The sequence below is a fragment of the Linepithema humile genome, chromosome 2 (genome assembly GCF_040581485.1).
Source record: "Linepithema humile isolate Giens D197 chromosome 2, Lhum_UNIL_v1.0, whole genome shotgun sequence".
In the NCBI taxonomy this organism is placed as follows: domain Eukaryota; kingdom Metazoa; phylum Arthropoda; class Insecta; order Hymenoptera; family Formicidae; genus Linepithema; species Linepithema humile.
In genome coordinates this window covers 33293508-33320042 of record NC_090129.1, presented here as the reverse complement: position 1 = coordinate 33320042, position 26535 = coordinate 33293508, and the positions used below count along the sequence as shown (strand labels likewise).

General features: G+C 34.8%; 4 protein-coding genes across 9 annotated transcripts; 1 reads left to right on the top strand and 3 right to left on the bottom strand.

Moving 5' to 3' along the window:
- Positions 1 to 2: 2 nt before the first annotated feature.
- On the bottom strand, positions 3 to 3258 carry LOC105674879 (ADP-dependent glucokinase). Its single transcript, XM_012371510.2, has 5 exons — positions 2853 to 3258; positions 2254 to 2541; positions 2038 to 2174; positions 1523 to 1971; positions 3 to 1407 (listed from the first exon to the last, which is right to left on the bottom strand). The coding sequence occupies exons 1-5, from the start codon at positions 3182 to 3184 to the stop codon at positions 1165 to 1167; spliced, it is 1449 nt and encodes a 482-aa protein (XP_012226933.1). The 5' UTR covers positions 3185 to 3258; the 3' UTR covers positions 3 to 1164.
- Positions 3259 to 4662: 1404 nt separating this feature from the next.
- LOC105674880 (zinc finger protein 665-like) lies at positions 4663 to 14263 on the bottom strand. Of its 2 annotated transcripts, none has more exons than XM_012371512.2 (8): positions 14124 to 14263; positions 12758 to 13068; positions 11973 to 12635; positions 8448 to 11891; positions 8022 to 8121; positions 5450 to 5611; positions 5054 to 5206; positions 4663 to 4895 (listed from the first exon to the last, which is right to left on the bottom strand). In XM_012371512.2, the coding sequence occupies exons 2-4, from the start codon at positions 13022 to 13024 to the stop codon at positions 10167 to 10169; spliced, it is 2655 nt and encodes an 884-aa protein (XP_012226935.2). In that variant the 5' UTR covers positions 13025 to 13068; positions 14124 to 14263; the 3' UTR covers positions 4663 to 4895; positions 5054 to 5206; positions 5450 to 5611; positions 8022 to 8121; positions 8448 to 10166. The 2 variants fall into 2 exon arrangements, with proteins under 2 accessions (XP_012226935.2, XP_012226934.2); XM_012371511.2 differs by lacking the exon at positions 14124 to 14263 and adding an exon at positions 13581 to 13842.
- A 5-nt stretch (positions 14264 to 14268) lies between these two features.
- Positions 14269 to 18402, top strand: LOC105674881 (calpain-7-like). Of its 2 annotated transcripts, XM_012371513.2 has the most exons (12): positions 14269 to 14461; positions 14561 to 14724; positions 14806 to 15034; positions 15108 to 15430; positions 15554 to 15686; positions 16048 to 16238; positions 16318 to 16545; positions 16699 to 16943; positions 17028 to 17236; positions 17325 to 17533; positions 17629 to 17858; positions 17957 to 18402. In XM_012371513.2, the coding sequence occupies exons 1-12, from the start codon at positions 14269 to 14271 to the stop codon at positions 18096 to 18098; spliced, it is 2496 nt and encodes an 831-aa protein (XP_012226936.1). In that variant the 3' UTR covers positions 18099 to 18402. The 2 variants fall into 2 exon arrangements, with proteins under 2 accessions (XP_012226936.1, XP_067205800.1); XM_067349699.1 differs by lacking the exon at positions 14269 to 14461 and having other exon boundaries at positions 14583 to 14724; positions 14853 to 15034.
- On the bottom strand, positions 18177 to 26532 carry Ptpmeg (protein tyrosine phosphatase Meg). Of its 4 annotated transcripts, none has more exons than XM_012371514.2 (17): positions 25459 to 26532; positions 24192 to 24403; positions 23968 to 24096; positions 23734 to 23782; positions 23440 to 23607; positions 23225 to 23345; positions 23056 to 23143; positions 22825 to 22977; positions 22517 to 22749; positions 22262 to 22432; positions 21793 to 21970; positions 21548 to 21715; positions 21252 to 21427; positions 20981 to 21180; positions 20512 to 20855; positions 20147 to 20431; positions 18177 to 20051 (listed from the first exon to the last, which is right to left on the bottom strand). In XM_012371514.2, the coding sequence occupies exons 2-17, from the start codon at positions 24339 to 24341 to the stop codon at positions 19968 to 19970; spliced, it is 2697 nt and encodes an 898-aa protein (XP_012226937.1). In that variant the 5' UTR covers positions 24342 to 24403; positions 25459 to 26532; the 3' UTR covers positions 18177 to 19967. The 4 variants fall into 4 exon arrangements, with proteins under 4 accessions (XP_012226937.1, XP_067205796.1, XP_067205798.1 ...); XM_067349695.1 differs by lacking the exon at positions 25459 to 26532 and adding an exon at positions 25038 to 25068; XM_067349697.1 differs by lacking the exon at positions 25459 to 26532 and adding an exon at positions 25038 to 25068 and having other exon boundaries at positions 21793 to 21946.
- Between the last annotated feature and the right edge of the window lie 3 nt (positions 26533 to 26535).

Here is a 26535-nt window from a genome sequence, read left to right as displayed (position 1 = left end):
CATCGTGTATCAACGTATTATATATTATTCTTCGATATTGTAAATCCGTAACTCTCAACCTTGCGTCATTTATGTACAATTTCGCTTGTTCGTATCGATCCAATTTTTTTTTTTTTTTTTTATGTAAAGGTTCTAAAGATCCGAAGTGGAATGTAAGATCGTACATTGCAATTATATGCGATATTTCTTGAAATTAAACTTTTTTTTTTTGTAAAAATGCATTCTGTCTCGTTATTCAATAGTCTTTCTTTTCTTACAATCGGTTTATTGGAATATCACATTAGCTCTGCTTTTCAAAGTCAACGTCTACAAATCTATTACTACGAAATTGTTGGAATTATTGCTATCGAAATACGAGTCACATAGTACGCACAGTGTCAGAGATACCTTAATGCCTCAAATGTTTGAATGTATTCAGAGCTGTTAGACTGATAAATACCTCCGAAACAAGCATGCCCGATTCTTCAAGCAGCAATTTGTATATGAAAATCCGCAGCAATATTTAGTAGGCAAACTGGCTGTCTCGCAAAGGTATTTCTGACACCGTGCTTAATGTCAATGATTCTATTCAATGGTTAATATTCATTTTCAGCACTGAAAAAATTTCAAGACTTTTTGAGACGGCCTCATTAATCATAAAAACACTTAATCTACCACAGCACTGCGATTAGCTTATATGATACAGCACTGTAAAGTACTGAAGTAAATTTCTTTTGATTAAAATTAGTCTACAAGTACGAGAGTAACAATGCAATGTCCACGAACATTGACGTTAGTACCAATCGTTATCGGTAATAGGCAGAGTGTCCACGATTCGATAAAACGCACACGAGTGCATAAAAGAATTAAATGGTGCTTCGTTTCTTCAGCGAGGCGCAATAAGTCGTCGCTTGTATTCAGTCTATTTTTTTTTTGTTTTTGCAGTCGAATGGAATGTAAAAAACCAGTGTGGAATAAACGTCGATCGTTTGCGCGATATCGCCGTTCTGCAAACGTGAGTAAAGGCCTGCTGTAGGATTTTTGTTCATTTTATGCGTACAGAGAGAGAGAGAGAGAAAGAGAAAGAGGGAATATGTGATTTGCAACAACAAACGCAGTGGTGCAGTAAAAACAATCCCATCAATCGGTGTGTCTATACTTCGATCCGGAGTTCAGATCTGGAGTTCAGATCTGAAGTACGAGGCCTGCGCTGGAAATGTTATCTCCACCACCTGCCGTCTGACTAGCTTGCGTGCAAACCAACACGGGCGCGACGCACACTTGAATAGAAATAATCTCCTGCTCCAGTTTCAGTATCTCGTCCCAACAGGAAACCGGCTTGTCGATGTTCAGCGCAATTCGTGTGCCATCGATGATGGACGTCGAGAAACTGTCGTCCATGATCAGCGTTGCCTTCTTCACGTCGACCTGCGCGAAGAGAAATTGAACTTTGAGACTAAATTTGCGGTGTCTAATATTTTGTTAAAAAATAATTGCAACAATCAATATGTTTAATCGTACAGCTCGCCCGGACGATACTTACGCTGCTCGACGCGCATACGTGCCTATGTGCGGTCAGCGATGCTTTAGCCGCGGCAGCCATCGTATTCTTCCAGATGGAATCCTTGACGGTGAATATGGCTTGATACGCCAGCGTGTGCACGTGAATCCTCGTGAGCTCTCTGGAGTCCGCGATTGACTTGCCTCGCATGCGTATGAGTTTGAACAACGTTCGCATCTGATCCAGCACTGTCGCGACTCGCGGAGTCGAATTGGCCACCAGCGAGATGTTACCGTAGTACATGGCGTTGTACAAGTTCGCTATTTCCTGTTCGTTCATCCCCAAACTGTCGGCGTACGGAACCACCAGGTCGCACAGCTCGAAGAGCAGTTTGTCCTCGGCAAACGAGGCCATTTCGAAATGGATTTTCGTGGAACTCGACCGATCAATCATTTGTTTCTTTACGTTCATCAATAGGCTCTTGCGCTTGTCTGTAAAAGTGCGTAGTTTGTTATTTGGCATAGAATTGTGGAAATTTCGGATGATCGAAAAGTCACCTTCTCGAAATGGATAATTGTCCATCATCTGAAGGCCGCTGACTACAAGTAAATCGGGATCGTAGGTTTCCAGCACCTTGTCGAAGGCATTGAACGAGCTGATCATTGGATTATTCACATCGTTGTGAACGATATATCTAGAAAGAAAAGTGTGAAATAAATAATGGAATCTTGTGTTAATTCGCGCAATTTGTTCGATTGTACATCCATTAATACCTGTTTGCTCTCGCGCTGGAATAAGGACCCCACACCTCGCCGTGTTTGTATTCCATGATGAGATGGATATCATCGCGTTTCTCCTCACCGCCTACGATGTTTATCACCTGCGGAAACATCTGGTGTAAGGATGTGGTCAGCTTAGCCCCAAGAGTCACGTCACATCCTTCCCGCGCGAATCGCATTGCCATAACCGCCGCATTGCCTCCGATTGTCGAGTAGGATGAAGGAAACGAGCGTGCCTTTAAAACCAGCTCATCGAACAAAGTTCTGTTCGCCATGTAACGCCTGTGAAAGAAACGTTTTGTCATTTCGAGCGAGATAACTGCTTAATGTAATTTATAATTGATGCAACAAACCTTAGCATAAAACTACAATTATAATTTTGAATAACCTTTTTGCATATCTTATTAGGCATCTCACTGCATACATTTCAATACATTTCGTTTAAACAAGTACTTACATACTTTAAGCATGTAACGAGCTTTAATAATCAATATATTTAACTGTTAAACAATAATTTATGCATTGTCTATGTATACTTTTAGAACCATCCTGTAATATAACTTGCAGTCAAAAGTAATGAATTCAGTGCTTACTCGGCCGCGGCTCCATGGCGAAAATAATAGGCGAAGCTCTTGAGCAACTCGAGCTCGGTGTTGATCTCGTCGAAATGCTCAGGTCGGCCGATCTCATCCGAATATTTTAGTAAATGCTTTGCGTCAATGAAGACGTCGGTGCACACGCCATAACCTACAGCAACTTTCGGCTTCCTAGTAATGACGTGTTTGTTCTCGAGCCTTTCGAGGCCGTGCAGTAAGGCTAGCAATCGCTTTTGCAGAACATTCTCGGTATTACGATAATAAATCGCCAGTAATACAATTAATACGGTGAAAAACGTCCCGTATCCTAACCTTTTTTTATATCCCATATTGCGACCTGTGTGTTGTATGCGCAACTCAGCGTATCTGCCATACTATCATTCGCAAATCGCGATAACTGTATATATGCAAACAGCGACTTATCTGAGTTATCTGAGATAATGACAGTATAGTAATACTAACATATGTTACATATATAACATTATAATTATTTATATATATACAAATATATATATATATATATATATATATATGTGTGTGTATATAATATATATAAGGATGTCTTAAAGATGTTCTAACAACGTCATAAAAAAGACGTTGTTTTTTAATTTCTTTAACAATTGACATTCTGAATTTTGCAATAAAAAAACTTTCTAAAAATGTTAAAAGAAACGTTTTAATCATTTAAATGTTTTACGAGCATTCTAACACTGTCAAAAATAGCAAAAATAAACATGTAGAAAGGTTATAATTATCCACCCACACAACATTATTGCAACATTATGTCGTCTTATGTTTGCTGAAAGTCGTCTTAAAATCACTCAGACGTCTTACGAAACTGTCAGAGAGACGTATTTAAAACGTCTATAAGACGTTTTATGCAACAATTTTCGACGATTTAGAAATGTCTTCGAGATGTCTCTTGATTTGTCTTATAAGACGACTGTGAGACTTATTTTAAGATGCCTTTAAGACAAACGTTTTATTAAAATAATGATTTTATACTCAAGTAGCAAATGATCGTCATCTGATGTTTTTTTATTGTCATAATTGGTTATTATATTATATTATATAATATCAAGATATGTTAAAATATAAAATCTAAATATACATATGTATATTTGTCACACTTATAAAACTATATATTTATATCACTACTTATATCACTTTATATTATGTCTTCTTTAATAAACGACTGAGGCGATCTCCTGCGTGCCGCAACCATTCTTGAATAACTTTTTGCACCTGATAAAAACTGCAATTTTCGATCGTAGAAATGTAATCTGAAATTTTTATAAAATTATGTTTAAATTACAACTTTTTTATACTTATTAAAAACTGTTGTTAAAATATAAAGATTTAAATGTAACAATTGTTACATTTAAATTGTTAGATTAATCTAACAATTGTATATATAGATTTGTTTTTTATAATTGAAATTTATTTAAAGAAAAGTAAGTAATTTACTGTGTTAATTATAACATACTTTTTAAACTTTAATTTATAATATTTTTATTTTTAATTACCTATAATAATGTTGGCAAATGTTGTGTCTTTTATTGGTACTGATTGTCTTCGTCCTGTCCACGATAATTTTTTTGCAACGTTATCATCTAGAATAAATTTCATAATATTTCTTGTTTTATTGGCATACGTCGTTCCTCCGATTGTTGAAATTTTCTTTTTCTGCAACATAAAAACCAAATGTAAAATAGTGATTAATTTATCCAGATAAGACACTGAATTCTATACATTGAAATGCGCTTTGATTCAGTTTTAAAGCAACATTGAATAAAAAAATACTTACTAACTGCTTTCTGATTTCCTTATCTTGTTGAAGCTGCTCTTCAAATTTTAAACAATCTTCTATTGTCATTAGAGGTAAAGAAGGTAATAATGTTGTTTCACATTTAGTAGTACTCTCACACGCAACATCCTTATTTTCAATTAGATTAATGATAAAATCTAATTTTTTCGTTACTCTTATTGTATTTGTCATAATTTTTTGTGTGAAAGTTTGTAGTGTCGTACGACATGCTTCTATATGAAGTAGAAGGTAAAATTGTTAGTATAATTTACAATTTAAAAAAATTTTATTTTTAACAGAATTTTAAAGGATTAAAAAATGCGCAATATAAATTATGCACTGGCATCTTTATACTATAATATACAAATAATTAAAGTAACACAATACATACCGCAACAAGTGTGACTATTATTTACATCATTAACATCATTGACATCATTAACATCATTAACGTCATCAACATTATCCACCTGCACCTCAATGTCATAAACGTCACTCATGTCATGAATATAAATATCATTGACATCACGAATACTATGTACACCTAAAATATAATATTCATTAATTTTTATTCTCTAAATAGTTCGTTTTATTATTAAGAATATACATATACGGGGTATTTCGTAATATACAATCAATTTGTACATTAAAATATTAACAATATAAAATTTTTAAAACAAAATAAGTACTATATAGTACTTATTGTAATATATAGTTAATATTATTAATAGGAATATAAACTCTTATACTAAAAAAATAAGAGAGTAAAAAAAATATAAATTACTACCGCTGGTGGAATCGTCCAATTCATCATGAAAAGCAGGTCTTTTTATCGTTCTTTTTTGCAGGTTTTTTTCTGATTGTTGGTTGAGGATTTCCAATTGTTTCTCTTCCGAGGTAGAGACACTAATAGCATGATCTTCCATTTCTCGAGCTATTTCATACGTTTCTATGAAAAATTATAAACATATTTTACGACATTAAAAATTTATAACATTAAATGTTTCATGTCCGGTTCCACCAACGTAGATTAATTTTAATCTACGTTGGTGAAACCGGGCATCTATGGCAAGCCGTTTTACTTTTTAATAACATAAAAAATATTCTATCTAATATAAAAATTATTATTATGCCACGACATAACAATAATTGAACGAATTAAAATTATGGTAGGACATAATTAAAATTCAGAATTATTTGTATTTCCACACATAATATTAATTCATCTAATTATTATTATGTCGTAACATAATTTTAATTCATTCAATTATTATTATATCGTGACATAATAATAACTGGATGAATTAAAATTATGTCGGGACATAATAAAAATTCGGAATTATTTTTACGTCCCGACATAATTTTAATTTATTGAATTATTATTATGTCATGACATAATAATAATTGGATAAATTAACCGTGATATATGGTTTCCTTTAATCCATAAATACAGCATTTTTTTCATTACTGCTAAACATATCAAATGCATATAATCCAATAGAAAAGTATCAATCATATCTATAGACAAATCTTCAAAGGGCGAAACGGAAACATGATGTTCTTCATTTTTCCGATTGCGGAAATCATTATTTGTTCTTAACGGGGCTTCTTCATCCAAAAAAACTATTTTATGCTTGTAATAATCACCTTCACAACATTTCCCGCAACCAAAATATGCATTATACCCTTTCGTTCTAGTAACAAAAGATTTTGCAGGAGCATCATAAATAACCGCGCTGATTTTTATATAATAATTTTTATCTTTAAAAAAAAAGCCTTCCTTTTGTAGGATGCGGTATTCGTTACAAAATTCTTGTAATAGATTGTTTGCATCTAAAAGTTTCTTATAACCGTGGTAGGCACCAATTAAAAAGGGTTCTGTTATGAATTCTATATTATAGATTTGGCCAAGTATAGGCCATAATTGACTCTGCGAACTTTTAGAAAGAGGAAGGTCATCAATATTTATATTTAATTCGATAACATTATTTATATTTTTATAACATTCCAATTTTTCGCGTAATGCCTTTTCTAAACCATAATAAAAAAAAATGTTCAGCTCCACATTCACGGAAAAATGTGTTTTTAGGTGTGCCTAAAATAGTTCTGGCATCACTAAGCAATTCATTGTGACCTTCTTTCCGTAGAATTTTTAATAAAGCCGTAAAAGATTTTTGTGTTACATTGTGCACAGTAGCCCAAATATGCAATCGTTGCTGCAAAGTGTCTTTTTGTGTCTTAGTATTATTATATAAACAAAATTTCTCTGTAGATTCGATATTATTTTCAGCGTTATCTGCATTTGGCGTACATCTAGACTCGACTTTATGTGATTCTGTTGTATTTAAATTATTATATTCTGTTGTAATTAAATTTTGTCTTTTTTGAAGACATTTTGTAGAAGTGTGCTCATCATTATTTTGTTTTACATAAAGCATTAAACGGCGATATTTTTGACTTCGCGATAAATCCCTAAATTTTTTTACCTTGGGCATCTTATAAGTTTTATTACGTCTTAATACACACGCAAAAGTGTTCTGCAAAAATTAAATTGTACATTGCAAATTATACATTGCCAAATCTGCGAAAGTACATTTATTTTTTTAAAAGATCAAAATCATATTTTTACATAAAAGAAGTATTTTAAATAAATTGCGTCAAAAATTTAAATTGTTAATCGTTAATTTCTTTAATAAAATAAAAAAAAGATTTTAAATTAGCCCGAAAAAAAATTATAACTCCATCAACGAGTTTCCACCTTGACGTGGTGATGAAGCTTGAATTCCAATGATCTTAGAAAACAAGTGAGAAATTGAACTAAGAGGGACCAATCATAACTCATAACAACGTTGTGAATGCAATTAGAGCACGGATGGATTTGTAGAAGCCAAATAAAAATCGATAATTATAGCTCAAAAAATACATTTTTTGAAAATTTTTGAAAAAAATTTTTTTAATTTTAAACAAAACTTATTAGTGCCCTGAACATCCCTGATAAATTTTATCAGAATCAGACGAGCCATTTAGAAGTTATGGAATTTTAAAATAGGGAAGTTACTTTATAATCACCCTGTATATTATAAAAAAAAGATATCAACACAACACAAACATGTTTCTGCCTCTACAGACTTCCCTCAGTGTAAATAACATACATCCATATAATTCAAATTAAAAGGTATAGAGAGTCGTATGCATTTTATAATATAATTAATTAATAACGCATTCGAATATAAAAAATAAAACTTATAAAATGGTTATTGATTATTAAGATAGTAAATTAAGTCGCACTATTAATAAATCTAAATTCAAAGATAATTTTTTTTTTAATTTATCTAATATTTTCTTTGATGGAACATTACCTCAGTTTAAAAGAAATGATTAATGTCTTGTTTGCCTCTGTTTGACGTTTTTTGTATTCGCCCAGAAAACACTTATAAATGCAACTGTTCCTGAAGATTCCTGAAAATAATATGCATCAATAAGATAAAATTTTTTTAAGTATGTATACATTTTTTCGTAAATGTAAATATTAATATATTCTTAAAACTTATTTTATTAACTTATCCAGACAGCACACATTGTGTTAAAGATATCTGAAAGACGTTAAAGACGTCTAAAAATCAAACGAGTCGTTCACATACTTTAAAATATGCGTACTGTTTGAATTACTCTTATTTGAAATAATAAAACAGTGAGTTTATTCATTAAAATCTAAAAAGTTTATATAAATTTTAAAGAAATTTTAATGAAATTTTAATAAGAATAAATTTTAATGAAATTTTTACCCAATAACTATTTTGCACTGATAGAGAAATCACACTGTTAACGAAATTTTCTGTAGCTCTCGTCACTAAATAATGAAGAAACACAGTGCGTTTGACTGTCACTGTTGTTTGATTACATCAACAAATGTCGCTTGACAACATTAAGGCTGATCTACAATATGCTTCTTGTGCTGTTGTTTCTTGCTTTTTACCTTTTTGCTTTTCATGTGTTATTTTATGGAATCAAGAAGTATCGTCGTTTACAATTTATTATTTTTTCTGAATTTTCGAAGAAAAATATTACTTTACATAGAGGCAAAAAGACAGAAAATAAAAATCAACAAGCACATTGTAGATTCAACTTAATAGTTATCACAATATTGTAAAGTAAAACTCAGCATGTCTCCGCAAAAGCACAATCAAATGTAAATTAACGTTTGTTTTAAACAGTTTTCATTGCGCAGCAATAGGATTCTTGAACGAGAAGTTCGCTTTCTGTTTCTCAGACGAAATTGGCGGTTTATAAATGCTGTGATTTACACGCAATTCTTCGAAGGATTTGAAAATGTCTGAGAACACTTTATAGATTTTACTGAAATGCGCGCGGCTAAAATGGCGCGTAAGAAAGAAGACAAAAATAGTATGTCTGCTCTTTTCTAGTGTTCAAGCTAGCCGAAGCGCGGAGCTCACATGTAAATGGCTTACGCATGTGCGGATTTCCTCCCTCATGCTGCTTGCTGCTTGCGTCTCAAATCTGGTATATGCAAATACGCAGTCCCGTGATATCATAGATATCTGATAACGATTGAGTGAGAAATCAATTCACGAAGTCAACTCAAAATTAAAATTTACATGTAATAAAATGGTTTATTACAATTTAAGAAAAAAATTTGAAAACGTAGATTTAATTTTGATTATTAATTTATTGAGCAATCAATATTTTATTATGCAATAAAATATTAATTTAAAAGAACTCTGTTTGTGCACAAAATACCTTTTTAATGTAACAATAGGACATAATTATAAGTTTATTTAAAGAAAAAATATAATGCTTCTATTCAATTCTCGTGAATATTTCTTTGTTTAAGTACATATAGCATATAAAAAATTGATTTATCATAAATATTCAGTTTATGAAATACATATTTTCTTCAAAGATATTTTATACAAATATAAAATTCATTAAGCTTATACTGTCAAGCAACGAAAAAAAAGAAATAAAAATTTAGAGCGGTATCAGTCAACATTAATATTTAGTGTAATAAAATATCACACAAATAAGAAGAAAAATATTATACAATGCAATGTCACGCGATATATACAATACACACATATAAAATTTACTTGGAGAAGCTAAAATTTACAATATAATGTATAGAAAATATCACGATAGTAATTATAAAATAGAATATCAAAATATAAGTTATAATACAAATGATTCTTTGCGATATCTGTATCAACCTGCAGCAAACAACATACTATGTACAATTCTTCATCATTTAAATATTCTATAAGAAATTGAACATATAGTTTGGCAAAATAAACTATTATTCGCGACAGTTTCATATTCGATATAGCGTTAATTTAGAAGATACAGACTCAGTATGCAAATCCACAAAATATGTATCCAATATTATGTCACATCTCATTCGCACTAACTTAGTAATCTTTTAAATTAATTTTCCACGTTTCGTTCGAATCTCTCGGCATAATATCAATGCTGAAAGTTTATCGTTTCTTTCACTCCTTGTTTTTCGTATGGAGACGCATGTGTTTCTTCAGATTATCGAGTCGATTACACCGGCGGTCGCAGTAGTCGCATTTGTACGGCATCAGATTGCTGTGTACGATCACATGACCGTTCAGATGGCTGATCTGCTTGAAACGCTTGCCGCAAATAGTGCAGGCATACGGACGCTCGTTCATGTGCGCCGACGAGATGTGCGTCTGCAGATTCGTCTTCCTCACGAACGTGGCCTTGCATACATCGCACTCAAATGGCCGTACGTTCGCGTGGATCGCCAAATGCGACTTGAGTACATTCTTGTGCTTGAAGTTCTTTTCGCACAGATGACACTGGAACGGCCGTTCGTCGTTGTGCACCTTTTTGTGCACCGACAGATGCGCCAGCTGCTTGAACATCTTGGCGCAGATCTCGCACTGATACGTACGGCCGTCCTCGTGCGCGGCGCTCACGTGACGGCGTAGGGTATCCGCCAGGGTGTACCGTTTGCCGCAAATCTTGCAGCAGTACGGGCGCTCGTTGGTGTGCGTCAACAGATGGCCGTTGAGATTGCGTTTCTCCAGGAAACGGGCGCCGCAGACGTCGCACTGGTACGGCTTCTCGCCGTTGTGCACGTACATGTGCTTCTTCAGCGAGTTCGACAGACTGAAGCGCTTCGAGCAGAGAGTGCACTGGAAGCGGCGCTCGCCCGTGTGCACCAGCATGTGCGACTTCACGTGGCCGGCCTGTTTGAAACGTTTGCCACACACTTTGCAGTCGTACTGCCGCTCCTGCGTGTGCGTGAATATGTGCCGCTCCAGCACGCTCTTCGTCGTGAACACCTTCTTGCAATTGTCGCACTCGAATAGGCGGTAGACGTCGCGCATCTTCGTCGTCGTCGTCGCCGTCGCGTCGCCCTTGTGCGAGTGCGCGTGCTGCTTCAGCGAGTCCAACGACTCGAACTTCACGCCGCACACCCTGCACTGGAACGAGCGGTAGTCATGGTGCGTTAATGAATGCTGGCTGAGGTGGCCGAGCTGCTTGAAGCTCTTGTTGCACACGTCGCAGACGTACGGCCGTTCATTCGTGTGCGATCGCATGTGCCTCTCCAGCACGCTGGGAAAGTTGAACTTTTGCTTGCAGTACTTGCACTGCAGAGCGGACTGTATTTTCGACACGCGACTCTCCGACCTTCGTTTACCGTTTTGATTCGAATTCTTCGCAGTTTTACTTCCGCAGGAATCTTTCGCATCCAGCGACGCATTGAAATCGTCATTCGCTGGCTCGGGCTCGGATGCTTCGTGCGTCGCCTCGGATCTTTTCTCGTTTACTGCTTCGGCATTGCTTCTGGTATTTCTGATCGATTTCTCTTCTTCCTTGTCAGCTATTTTGCCTTGCCCGTGCGACTGCTTCATATGCTTCGTGCGTAATCTCGAAACGCTGAATGATTTATTGCACAGCTTGCAGCGGAAAGCCCCGGATTGTTCTGCCTTGTGAGTCCTCATGTGATTCTTCAAATGCCACAGTTTCATGTATTGCTTCTGACAGTATTTACATTTCAGTGATTGCGCGTCCACGTTAGTTTTCGATTCGTTATTCGTTTCATCTGTGCATCCCGAATCCGTTGTGCGCACGTTGCTTCTCTCGTTCTTTATATCGACGAAAAAGTCATTTACATTGCTGTCTCTCGAAGGTGCATGTTGATTCCGAGCATCTCGTATACCTTCGTTCATTTCACAATGCTGAAACATTCAAAACAAATTAGTTGATTATATACATTTGACAATTCCACTATTAATTGATATTGAATACAGCATTATTACGTTAACATTATTCGACGTGCTCTGCGTGTCTTCCACCGTTGCAGACGTATCTCTGTTTTTCGTACTTGACAAATATTCGATCCATTCTTCCTCCGTCCACAGGCCCTCTGTATCTTTTTCTATCTTGAGATTTTGAAATTTTTCACGTACATTCCGACCGAACAATATGTCACACGGAACTTTATCGTTTTGACAGCAGTACGTGGAGTTGTGAAGAATCTGTATGCTATTCAGACCTTCGCACCAGATTCTGGTCGAGTTTTTTCTCATCCAGGATTCGAGCAGGCTCTTAAAATCTCTGCAGCTAACTTCACACTTAGGCACGTCCCCGTGTAATATGAGGAAATCGTTCCACAGCAAACGTAGTTCATATACAACTTGTTCAGCAAACTTACGTCCATTGCCGCTCTGCAGCACCTGCGGTGCTCCTATAATTGCCAGTACGTCTAATAATTTTCTCGCTACCTCCTTGGCTGTATTGCTACGGAGAGCTTTTAATACAACAAACTTGGATGGTTGATCTTCGTAAACGAAAAAGTATTTATAATCAGATGTGGATTCTATTGACATCTCTATCACATCAATACGGCCTCTATTATGTAATCTCTTGGAAATATCAGTCAATTTTTTGGGAGTTTGATTCAAAGACTCTGTTTGACGAATCTGAAATCAAACGTGTGTTTGTTAATAACATAGCAGTGTAATATTCTTTTTCAAATTATGCATGTAAATAATTATTTATTTCTGCAATATATTCTGTAACAAGAACACAATCAAAAACTTACTGTTTGTGACGCATTCAAAAAGCTACTCTCCTGCTTAATTTCCATAGCTTCCTCTTTAGATGAGATTTGTAAGCGCATAGTCCTGTTTTGCACAGATTGCGAATTTAGTGCAGTTTCAAAGAATTCTACATCGTCCTTCACAAATACCAAATTGTGCTGATTTTGCTCTCCTGGTAGCAAATGGTCCAAAGAATTATGCATATATGCATTTTGCGGCATCCATTCTACACTTAGAGGCATTTCTTTATTCATTCTTATTTTTGTCATGTGCTGTATCCAATGCTGTTTGTTTTTGTTCTTGCTACCACTTCCTACAATACATTTAACAAATTTCGTTATACAGTTTATTAAACAATTTAAATTTGATTGAAAAAATTAGTATAAAATTTAATAAAAATGTCTTCTTTATTATTAAAATGAACGAATGCTAGTGAACTCAGCGTTGATTTGTTTGATGAAGAATAATGACGACGAATGTCTTAATAAAATTACTTAACAAGATTATAATAAATTTATCAACACTAAATATAGTCTACAGAATGACTAAAATTGCACGAACAACCAATGTTTGACCTTTCAGCTTACTGATTTCTATCGTGTTTACAAGAACATTTAGGTTTCGTTTAATTAAAATGTATTCAGTAGAATTAATTTAAAAATTTCTACTTCTCCGTGTGTCAGTTTCGTGTTCATTGCAGATCAACAGGTTTTTTTTCATGAGTTTCACTTTTAACAAAAAAGTATTAAGCCGGCATAATAAAATCTGTCAATCGGTTTTCGATTGAATCGTTAACCTACAACACATCGCACAATGCCAACTTACATCAATTCCCTGTGTTCACTTAAAAAATTACACGAGGCTATTATGAATGTCCCGCATTTTCTCGCTTCATTTCAATAAATATATCACGAAGACTCAGATTGTGTTTAAAGTTCAGAAACGTCAACTTTCCAGCGTCTGACAGCGCTTGGTTTGTTGGCACAGTGTGGAAATTTATTATCGATGTCAAGGAGAATTTTCATGATACGCTGTCATTGAGGTTGATTAGCTAGAGGCGAAACTGGAATGCCATTTCGTGGAATCTACACTCGGCGTTATATTTAGATTTCTGAAAGTTGACTTATTTATAAAATCAATCAACCGCATGTCTAATGTAAAAAAAAATGCAATATTATGATATTTTTTAAAATAAATACGTAATCAAGTTTTTATACAAGTTTGTACATAGTGTGGATAATCCTTTAGCATCTTTCTGTATACAGGTATAGTTGTTGGTTAAAAAACCAGTCTATTTTGTTATCAGTTAATTTTACGACATATGAGGAGGCAGGTAATTCATATTTGTTCATATAAATATATACATACTTTATAACTTATCTTGTTATACGACGTTAAGTTTATGGTTCTGGATGCGTGAGTGAAGTGCCGCGAAATTTTGCGTTTGACAGTTTCATCATCAGCTGAATCCGAATTCTATATATTTCTTATCTCGTTGCTGCACATCATTAAAATGGCGCAAACGTTGGATGACGCACTGCTTGCTGCTGATAGAGCTGTTAAATTTGATAAAAACAGCCAATACTTGCAAGCATTGTATTATTATGATATCGCTATAAAACTGCTTACCAAGCTGGAATTAGAAGACACGTATGAAGACAAACTTTCAGACTATCGTGAGAGGATTTCATGGATACAGCATTACAGTGAGTTCACACAATTACACAGAATTTATAATTACCATAATATCTTTTATAAATGTGAATTTACAAATGAGATACTTAATAAAAAACTGACAATTTTAGTTAATGAAGAAGAGCAGAGTAATCACAAGTTTGAATCTACTCATCAGTCTGAGTTACAGAGATGCAAGTTTCTTTTGAACCAAGCACTGGATGCAGATGAAGCAGGTTGTAAAGACATTGCTGTAAAGCTATATACTGAAGCGGCTGAACTTGGTCTTAGCGCAGTAAGTATAATGCTTCTTGTTAGTCTTATTATGCATTTGTTAAATTGATTTTTTATTTAGTTTATGTGTTATATATTACAGAAAACTGTTGACACAGAAGTTAAAACAAAATTAACGAATCTTGTTAGAGTTGCCATAGAGCGGGCAGAGGCTTTGAAAGGAATTAAAGTTGTCGAGAATGACAGTGTTATGAAAAGTCTCGCTAAACTACCATCTGTGCCAGAGACCAATTTTCCAGACATCGATGATACGCCAATAGAATCAGAACAACCAGTAAACGCACCATCGACACCAACTGCTGCTCCAAGTGGTAAATATATTGAAAAAAGTGAAATGGGGAAAAGTAAGACAAAACTGTACAACATATTTTTAATAAACTTCAGCCAGAAATACCAGATCCTCGCTTCATCGGGGAAGCAGTGGCCATCTCAAAGTAACTGGAGGTAGCACCAATTATACCGAAGAAGAGAAAAGAGTGTTGCTTTACAGCTCGCACATAAATGACAATGAATTTGTACCGTTTATGAGCATTGATCTCGCTGAAAAGTTCCAATATGCTATTCCATTTACCGACAAGGATGGATTTTTGGAACTAGCGCCGAAACAGAAGCCTGACTTTACCGGATGGCGCCGACCGGAAGAAATATATTCAGATCCCAAAATGGTCATCGGGCATAATGTTGACTACTACAGCATAAAACAAACTGTTAGTAATATTTATTACGCATACATATATATCTTTGTAATTCAGTTTCAAACTTATTCTTAATTTAAAACCAACATCAAAATTATATTATGTGTAAGTATCGTACCGTCTCATTCGTTTTAGGTGGTTTCTGACTGTTCATTTGTCGCTTCGCTTGCTGTGAGTGCTCAATATGAGAAAAAGTTTGGGCGCAGATTAATAACGTCCATTATTTATCCCAAAAACAAACAGAAGGAACCTATTTATAATCCATTTGGTAATTATACAATTTATTCGCTTTATAATTGGCTTATTACATACAATCATGATTATTAACTGCACAACAACATATTCTGTGCATTACACTAAGAATGCTTGCATTAAACTACACAGAGGAGGTACATTTTGTACAAGCACTTTACATTTTTGTTCGTGGCTTGCTTTTTATGCAGATACAATTTTAAATGTTCACACTTAATAATATTTTTACATTAAAATTATACAATAGAGAGAGAGAGAGAGAGAGAGATGCATTTAATAAGCACTATCATGTTTCACATAAGAATTTGCATAAGCCGAAAATGTGTATATACTTCTATATTTATTATATATTAGAAATGATGAACATATAATATCAGGAAAATACATGGTGAAACTACACATCAATGGCATTCCACGTAAAGTAATAATAGATGACCTTCTGCCTGTAAGCCGATACAACCAATTACTCTGTTCCTACTCTAGCAATCGTGGGGAGCTATGGATTTCTTTACTCGAGAAGGCTTATATGAAAGTAATGGGTGGTTACGATTTTCCCGGATCGAATAGTGTAAGCTCCCAATTGAGTTATGCAATTGTATATACGCTTGTTAATAACTGATATTAATGCATCACATTTGTTTTTATAGAATATAGATTTACATGCCTTAACTGGCTGGATACCCGAAAGATGGGCGATAAGACCGAATGAGCCGGATTTTAATAAGGACAATCTGTTCGATACATTACTATTGCGACTTCATAAAGGAGATGTTCTAGTCACTGTAGCCACGGGAGAGCTATCGGACTTGGATGCAGAACGCACGGGCCTTGTGCCAAGTCACGCATATGCTGTTCTCGATGTGAAAAAGATTAATGTAAGTAGAAGGAAAGAATTTGTCTATTTAAGGCCTGGAATACCTTTCGAACTTGTCGGCTCCGTTGGAGTCGTTCGAGGCTTTGCGTGTTTATACATTTATACGTTTGCAATTGATTTGAAAAAATGAAGCATACGATTTTTATTAATGCAGGGAGAAAGGTTGTTACAACTGAAAAACCCGTGGTCTCATTTACGATGGAGAGGCAATTATTCTGAACTCGACATAAGGCACTGGACTCAGGATTTGAAGGAAGCATTGCATTACGACCCAGAATCTGCTTCCGAGTTTGACAACGGTGTCTTTTGGATCGATTACGACAGTATATGTCGGTTCTTTGATGTATTTTATTTAAACTGGAACCCAGGACTGTTTAATTATACCTATTGCATACACCAGTGTGTAGCTTTTTTTTTATCGATGTGTTATGTATATCTTTCTTTTCGTATATAACAATGTTCATTAATTCGATTTCGTTGCAGAATGTGGAAAGCTGGCATTGGGCCTGCAAAGGACGCGTACAATATCGGTGACAATCCACAATTCTCGTTGGATGCGCAAACCAAAGGAAGTGGCGCTATTTGGATACTTCTTACGCGACATATTACGGATATAGCAGACTTCCGGCAAAATCAAGAATATATTACAGTTTTAGTTTATCGCAACGACGGGAAAAGAGTGTATTATCCACGTAAGCATAAGATCAATTTGTTTCTATTCATTCTTATATTATTTCTCTTCAGCTATCGGCAATGAACCTTAATAAACAAACTGTTTAGATGATCCGCCACCGTACATCGACGGCGTCAGAATAAACAGCCCGCATTATTTGTGCAAGATCAAACTAAGCGAGCAAAGTGACACGAAATATACTTTAGTCATATCTCAGTATGAAAAAACGAACACTATTTACTACACGCTTCGCGCGTATGCAACGTGTCCATTCATATTGCGGAAAATACCTCAACTTTACAAATACGAAAAAGAGGTACTTCATCATTTATATTCGTTTTTTTTTTCTTCGAAATGATTTATTGAATCACGTTTTTCAATAAATTTACATATCAACATGATTTTTCACAGGTTACAGGTCAGTGGAAGGGTGTCACAGCAGGAGGATGCGGTAATCATCCCACATACATGGACAATCCACGATATCAAATAGTGCTTGAAAGCTCTAACAACAATAATTATTTGTTAATTATTTTGAAAGGACCTAAGCAGTATCAAATAGGTTTCGACATCAATACTGTTGTGCTGAATGACACAAATGCGCCGACTGCGTTTAAAACGAAAAGTTCTGGACCATTTAGGTCCGTATCTTCGTTGTACTTGGATTGTTTCGTTCATAAAAGTTATTTCATATGTATTTTATAAAAAGTTTACGATTTACCTTTATTTCTGTTCGCAGATCTGGGTTCGTATATTTAGAACTGGAAGACGTACCGGCAGGAACGTACCATATTGTTCCTTCAACGTATACGCCTGGTCAAGAGGGACCATTCTTCCTGATTTGTAAATCTTCTTGTAATTTGCAGCTTCAGCTTCTTTAACAAATTGAAGAAATCGTTGAATAGTAAGCGCGCAATTGTAAATCAAATGATTGATTCAGGGAAGCAATTAAGGAGAGCTTGTTTTACAACAGTTTTATTTTATATTCCAAAAGTATAAATGAGACTAGACATCTACAAATTGTATTAATATCAAGATTTGTAAGACTAGCTGTAACTTAAGGTTGTTACCTGATTTACATGCCATTAATGCTTGGATGCAAAATTTTATAGCACTTAATTTTGTTCGTGTCCATCACGTCTACACTTGCGAAAAATATGTATTTAAATAAAAAATTAAACCTGCCACGCGTAATTTTATTACATATATAAGTACGAAGTTCGGCGTGTTACACATAATCGTTGTTATTTGCTTATCTACTCTTTATATTGACATTTTTTATGTTTACGCATTTTGCGCTTATTTTATAAAATTAGTTTTCATTTTAATATATTTATGAAGATGAATCTAATCTGTTTACGTCGTTTATGTTTGTATATATATGTACATACATTAAAAAATGTTAATTTACAATATATAAAGTATAGATTGCGTGAAGACATTGCAAGATAAATTGCAGAATAAATGGGGAAAAGGTAATTCATTTGCACAATAATTTTGTTTTCTAATATGTACATACTTTATTAGTATTAGTAATGTTTTCCCTCATGTATTATAACAAGATTTTTAATGATTTTTGATTTATTTTCGCCGAATCAAACTTATATATTGACTGCACATATATATATAAATATAGACGTCTTTTCACAATTTTTTCTCTTATTCTTTCATGCGTTGTAAAAAGAATATAAATTGATTTTGACTGATGAAAAGTTTCGCAAATAAATAAAATACAAGGAAAACGTTCACGTATGTGCGCAATTTAAAATTGGTTCAAGGTAATTTCTATCCTTTTGACTACACATGAAAGATTACAAACTCCATTATCCTTCTAATAATATTTATTATAGTACCAGTTTGCATTATTACAAAAATAGTTAGATTATAAAATGCTGATACTAATACATAATGAGGTATTATTTTCATAATTGTACTTCGAATTTGTAATGTAATATATTAATTTAATATTATTTCTTTTGTTGATTTTAGATGATTCTTTTTAACATATCTAATGTTAAAAATTGAACAATTTCAATAAAAGATACGCATTTGCGTATGAAATTTTGCACTAAATTTTGCACTGAAGTAAAATTTAAATTATCTAAAAATATATATCGATGTAAAAAAATATTTGACAATATTCGTATTGTATAGTATGATTTTTGTTACGTCAATTGATAGTAATTTTTACATCAAATTTAATTGTTAAATTATTTTAAAATTCAATTTGTTCTGTAAGACAATCGAAACTGTGTAAATATTATTGTACCTTACAGTTATGCAAACAAATCTAATTACATTCATTAAAAATTCAATATATCATAGTACACTGCCTTTTTGATACTTTCTAGCGAAATATTAATTATGCCATAAAAATATAATTTAAATATTATAAAAAATAAAATTTACGAAGAAAAAAAATACAATCACATTTTGCACGAAACAATATTTTGCGTGAATATATAGAATCTATCACAAGAATATTAAATAGATCTTCTGTGGACGATAACATTGAAGAAATAGAAATTTTTTGATAAAGTAGCGGATGAAAACTGGACGTCATACATATAAATGAGATACATACTTTACGCAGTAAATATCTGTTTTACTAAGATATGCTATATTAAATATATATTAGATGTTATTGTCAAAGTATAAAACTACTTTCTAGCGGCATGATGCTTAATGCGAGAGAAGTGAGAGAAGAAATGGTGTAATTACAATGCTGCCCCATCTTGAATTTTTTACTTTCACCTACTGAACTCCGGAAGTGGCTTGGCTATGCCTTCGCTGTAAGCTTTATGGACTGCTTCACACACAAATCTATATTGACTCTGAAACAATATTGCATCCGGGTGAACGAAATGGTTCATCATTAAAATAAATACAATAGTGATAAGAAAGAAAAAAAAAAAAAACGCCGACTCACAGCATTCTGTATCATCATTGCTCTCTGATCTCTCATAGAGCGTACAATATCTAATGGATATACTGGTTGATTAGCTTCGATTAAACACAATGCAGTTTCCATTAAAACTAGCACACCAGTTCGTCCTATTCCAGCAGAACAATGCACAACCGCGGGTTCGACTATTCCAGTACGAGCCGCCCTAACGCGCTCTGTAAACGTAGTAAATTGTCGCCAGTCGCTGGGCACCCCGTGATCGGGCCAGCTGCAATACTGCATATGCGTTATATCTCTTTCCTCCCCGGTCTGCAAACAAACGTATTAAGTTTTATCACACTGCTAGATACACACATGTTAAGAAATATACGAAATTGCAATGAGCTTACATTAACGTCACGAAGTATGAATTCTCGAAAAATGAATGTATCCTCGACGTTTTCCGCGGTCGATGTAAGCGTGAGATTTCTTAATGTGAGAGTCTCGTTATACGCCGGCCAATACTGATGACATTTCGCACGACCGCGTTCAACGAGGGTTGTTAGCATAACGACAAGTGTACTACCGGCTTCTAAAACCATTTGCCAGAAATCGGCAACGGTGGAAGACAACGGACCTTGCGTGGCAATGTACCTATTGATGATGCCTGAACCCGGTATCTCCATGTTTACATAATTCGCATTGATGTAATCCCCGTTCGCGGATCCCATCAAGATTACTCGAGTGACGTCATCTACAAAAAATAGAATTGTGCGTAGATCACCTCGATGTGCTTTCTACAATTTCTTGACCGATTTAGAATAATCGATTAACTAATTTCTATGCGGAAAGTTTTATCAAGAAATTTAAAATCTTTACACGGCGATATATCCCGATAGCGATTTTTTGGTTGATTTTCTGGCTTCTTCGATTCGAGGGACGCGAGCTCTGGATTCTTCCTGTACAATTGTTCGTATTGAGCAATGAGAGCACCACTCGCTAGACCGTCCGCAAGCAGCAGCATAGATTGCGCTAGCGCATCAGATCCAATGGCCGCGTGAGGTGCGTCAGGCACATACCTTGCAAATCATTATAGCAAATTAGATTTAACAGGCAAGACAACGTCTATCCGTCGTTCGAAATGACGTACCTGTAAGGCGGTTCTTCTTCGGACGTCTCGTCGGTACCAGCCAGTGCGTTGTACAGAGCGTTAGGTCTGACGGTTAACGTGAGCTCGCCGGATCCGCGATCGCGTGACTGCCTTATTAAATTCACCACGCGTTCGTGCAATAAGCCACTCACGTCGATTCCATTGATGTAAACGACCTGCGTAGAAAGAAAAAAAAAAAAAAAACACCGTATTTTATGTGACACATCGCTAATATTCGCATATTCGAATCACATAACCTAATGTGATTCGAGAAACGAGATTAAACGGATAAGTACTTGATCGCCCTCGTTTAATTTTGGATAACAGCGATCGGCGGGCGTATTTGGAGCTACTCGCGATACCAGGATCGGCATGTCCAAGTCTAATCCACCCTTCACGTTAAAGCCGAAGCGACCCTGCTCGTCTGGTGTTAGGGATATGGTTACTAAACCATCCTCTAGTATCTAAAACGATGAAAAACATGTTTGTAGAATATTCTCGCTTCTAGCCATCGTTCTTTACTTCAAGCTAACGTGCATACTTGAGGAGCTGGTGAGCTGGTTGGCTCGCTGTAATCCGGCAGATCGTAGATATTTCTTTCAGCAGTCGTGTCATCGTCCGCGTAACTGAACACTCGAGATCCCAATGCTGGAGAGAACGCTCCACCTTGCGTGTAGCTTCCCGTTATTTCTTCCCTCAAAGATAAAAAACCACCCTCACTATAAGAGAAGGTAAATGAAACTAAAGATGCTAAATGAAAGTGCGCGTCAATTATATAAGCATTATTCTCACTGTGATGTGATTTGTTTTTATGAGTGACATGTTATCCAAATTATATGTTCCAGAACAATCGTCACTTCTTTCATATACAGATTTCTTCCAACCAATTTGACTGATTTCTGCCCGACAGAAGTTTCATCGTTTAATTGATCGTCCGCCTATTCATTCGTGTACAGATAAGTGACGATAGTTTTGGAATACCTGATATACGACTCTTATTTGTAACTAACTCGTCGCTTGGATTTCCTTCACCCCACGCTTGACGAGGTTCACGAGCACCGAGGGACTGAACCTTATTGTCATACGGTCGTGGAGGTCTTCCAGGAGGCACGGTCAATTTCCCTTTGTCGTCGGTAACGGGTGCCGTTGCAATAGTATGACTTAGCTTTTTGCTAGGTGATCTAAATATTAAAAAATTTCGTGTGTGAAGAAAATTTCTGCAAACTGCTAAATTCCACTTCGCTAATGTGGATTGTTACAATTACCGTATAAATGTCCTCTCCACGCGTGCTCTGTGCTTCCCATCTTCTACCGTTTGGAATTCCGTCCGCCCTGAATACGTAAACCTGCTACTTAACGTGAGAGGGAACCGTTTCGGTCGCAATTTTGGACTGTGAAGTCTAAAGAAGGTGTGATGCTCGACACAGGCTTTCCATAAATTTTTAGAGCTACGATAAGTTTGCATGTTGAAGCCCAGTAGTGTGTCATAGTTTTCAGACTGCAATACAAATTTGTTAGTTCGCATCTAAAATTGATAGAAATGCGTCACATATTAGCGAATGACCAAATTCACCTGTTCTCGTCGAAGTTGTATAAAAAATTGCTTTCTCTTAAAAGAAATTTTAACTATTTTTGACCATGAAAATACATTGATTTTTATGCCATTTTGAAACACAACCAGACCGACTGATGTAACACCCAACTGTATTTCTTTGTTTGATGAATCCTAAAAAGAAAAGCATATCCGTATACACGTCGCGTCTATTTTACAGAAATATTTCTTAATTTGACATACGCCACATACTCTTGCTTTATGTAACTCCACTCCATACATGTCTAAGCGTTTTGCGTGATCTAAGAAGTTAAATTCTGCATCAGCTGGCAATTGTCCTCTAAGGATAAAGAAAAATGCATTGTTATCGACATTACAAATCAGATTTATAAATTGAGTGTGAATTAGAAAATGTACAAACTTGTGTAGTTTATGCAGCTCCGATATTTTCTTTTCCATTTCTTCTGTTTGTCCAGGTATCAGTTGCAATTGTGAAAGATAGCCGGGCCCATGTTCCTCTGGATGATAATCTCCTAATTCCGCTATACAAGCATCAAATAAAGATTTAATGTATTAATTTCTGCTATTTAACATTGTAGTCTAAAATAATTACATATGCATATGACATACACTTACATTGAACAGTGTAACTTGCTATTAAACAAGCTGTGCTGGATGGTAATTGAAGTTTTCCTTGAAGAATATCTCTTCGTATTTGTAAATAAAATTGATATCTAGTGTATTCTTCCTGCAGTTTACTAGGATCAGATACATAAAATTTCACTCTAAAAAAGAAATGTCCGCCTGAAACAAACAAATGCATATTAAACGTTTGCAAGCGTTTGCATAATGCGAGAACAGACTACTGTGTAGAAAATATATTTCGTTTTCATATAATTAAATATTGTATTAAGAAAATATGACCTTTACCCTTACTTCTTAATTGCTTTTTCACAGGCTTGGAGGCATCCAGCCATCTCTGAAAATGTTTATTACATTAAAAGTTAATAGACTATTTCTTTTAATTTAATACTATTTGAACTCTCTCTGTGTTGAATGACTGATTTACTGATTAATAAAATTCATGTGCATTAAATAATATTTAAAAAAAGTAGGAATTACACAAAATAGTTAACTCTATTATAACTTTTTAAGAGATATTACCATTAGATCGGATGTAGGGATAGTTACACCAACTCCATTTTCAGCATATTGTAAACCAAAGTAATCCTTTTCGATAAGTTCTAAATGTTGAAATACCAAGTCCAATAGAACTTGCCCTTTTGCTCGTTTCTACAATATACACATTCATTACATAGATATAATTATTAGATCAAATTATTACATAGACATATAATATTAGATAAAGAAATATCATAGGCACTCACATCTAATTGAAATGTATGCTGTGTATCATCTAGAAAAGTAACGGTTGCTGATAGCGATTTTAATCTGCGATTCCTCGCTAATTCAGCACCACGAACGTGGTAGCTCCCACTGGAGCCACTCAACGCTCTCCGAGATACACTTTCAATCATTTCAAATATATGAAGGCGTGTCAACCACCTTCTCGACACCACCTCTCTGCTATGCTGACCACCTGAAAATTAAATAAATTAATAAATTAACATTGATATATTATAATCTGTAATGTATAAGACTTGTGAATTTTTCAGTAAAACAAAACAAAGAGATTTGTCTAAAATGTAATTTAATTTATTTAAATATATATAAAAAAAAATTATTTCATCCAACAATACTATAAAAATTTAATTTACATATCAATAATCAAAAGTTATTAAATGATTAATTTAAAATCAATAAAACACAAGTTTACAATAAAACACACACTAGTTTTATAGACATTACAAATGTGTAAGAATGTGACTGCTCAAAGTTATAAATTTTGTTGATTGTTAGTAATAAAAAAATTTAGAAAGGGGTATTTCTCTTTTACATTTAAATTATTTAAAAACGCATACTTTTTATAAAACACACGATAAAACAATTTATGATAACATCCACACTGCTATTCCACACATAAAAGGTCTTTTCTATAATTATCTCCCATATTTTTTACATGCATTTTTTTATCTTCTTCTAAATTTAAATTACATATTTTCTAGTTTACATACAAGAAAATACAGTTAAGAAGAGGAGTTCTACTGCAAGACAAAATGGTTTTATGTTACTCAACACTCTTCAACCAAAAATAGATATAAAAGTATAATTACATTCCGAAGATGTCATTAAAACAAATTTACCAGAACAAGGGTTTAGGTCAATAATCCGACAGAGGTTATATAATCAAATTGCCATCTACTGTGTGCCAGAATAATATATAATGGGAATATTCTGAAAATAGTTCATACATGAAAGAGAGAACCAAACTATGACTATAAGTAGCCATCGTACACCTGTGATTCTGTGTCTTTCTCAGGACTAGCATAATATTAAAAGACATTTTGAAATAATTATAAATAAACACACAAATAGTGAGTTTATTTAAACCGCAGTAAACAATGATACCAGAAAAATAATATTATGCCATTGACATGCAAAATCATTCATTGCCAGACATACAAAAGTGTGGTAAGATACATCTGCGAATAATTTAATTTCAGGTAGGTTGAATTAAATAGCAAATATACTCACATTCATGATACGAGCCACACGTTTTACTCTCGGTTCCTGTAATATCTTGTACGCAGGGCTCGGCGAACTATCCCAAACATACGTACGACTCCAGGAATCGTTTTCTCTTCGGAACAGCGCTGAACTCTCGGACGAGATACCCTCAAGCGCCTTCTCATAATTATGAAGATCGAAGTGCGGGCCACCCGAAGCGGATATGTATCATTTTGGTGCGGCAAGGCAGCAGCTATCGCGCATTTCTCCGATCGCACTCTCGGCGGTATCCTGTTAACAATTTCTAATCCACCACCTTTTTTTTCAGCTCCACTTCTTTCACTCTTACCGACATATAAGGCAATCTCGAATTAATAATCGACCTGGACGCAAGTAGCGACGTTCAATCAATCGCGGATAAAAGCATTCCGCGATTCCGCGGCGGAGCTTATACAAAAATATACTCGCGTATACGCGAATCTATTCAACTGCAGCATATGCATATATATGTGCACGTATGTACGCGCGTGCGAAATGAAAGCTAAATAGTGCACATGGGACAACAGTGTTTCGCGAATTTTATCGTGGAACGAAGACCTTAATCGGCTCGAACTCCCGATTACGCGAGAGAAGTTTGACGCCTAGAAAACGCGGTTGTATATACAGGTTGCTTGTGCGTGTGTGTGTGCGGCAATGCCTATACCTAAATACAGGCATAATGTGCATATGTGTGCACGAAGGAGGGAGATCGAGCTATACATAATAAAAATGCTAGTTCAAGGATATGAAAATCGGTCTCGTTCCAGAGCGCGCTGTGAACGATGGCTTTGATAAAAATTACCAGACTTACAACTTTATAAGGCAAATGTTTCAGCAACCGAACGTATCCCAACATCTGTTTGCAAAGGCAATTGATATTTGCAAATATAAAACTCAGAAATAATATCAAAAAAAAAAAAAAAAAAAAACTAGTAAATTTGCATAGAAGAAGGATTAAGAAATATTGCAAAACTACATATGTTGTTAGCTAAAAACATAAAAATGCTTGATTTATTTTATATATCGTTGAGTTCTCGAATAAAGAGACGTTTATATTTACCTCTT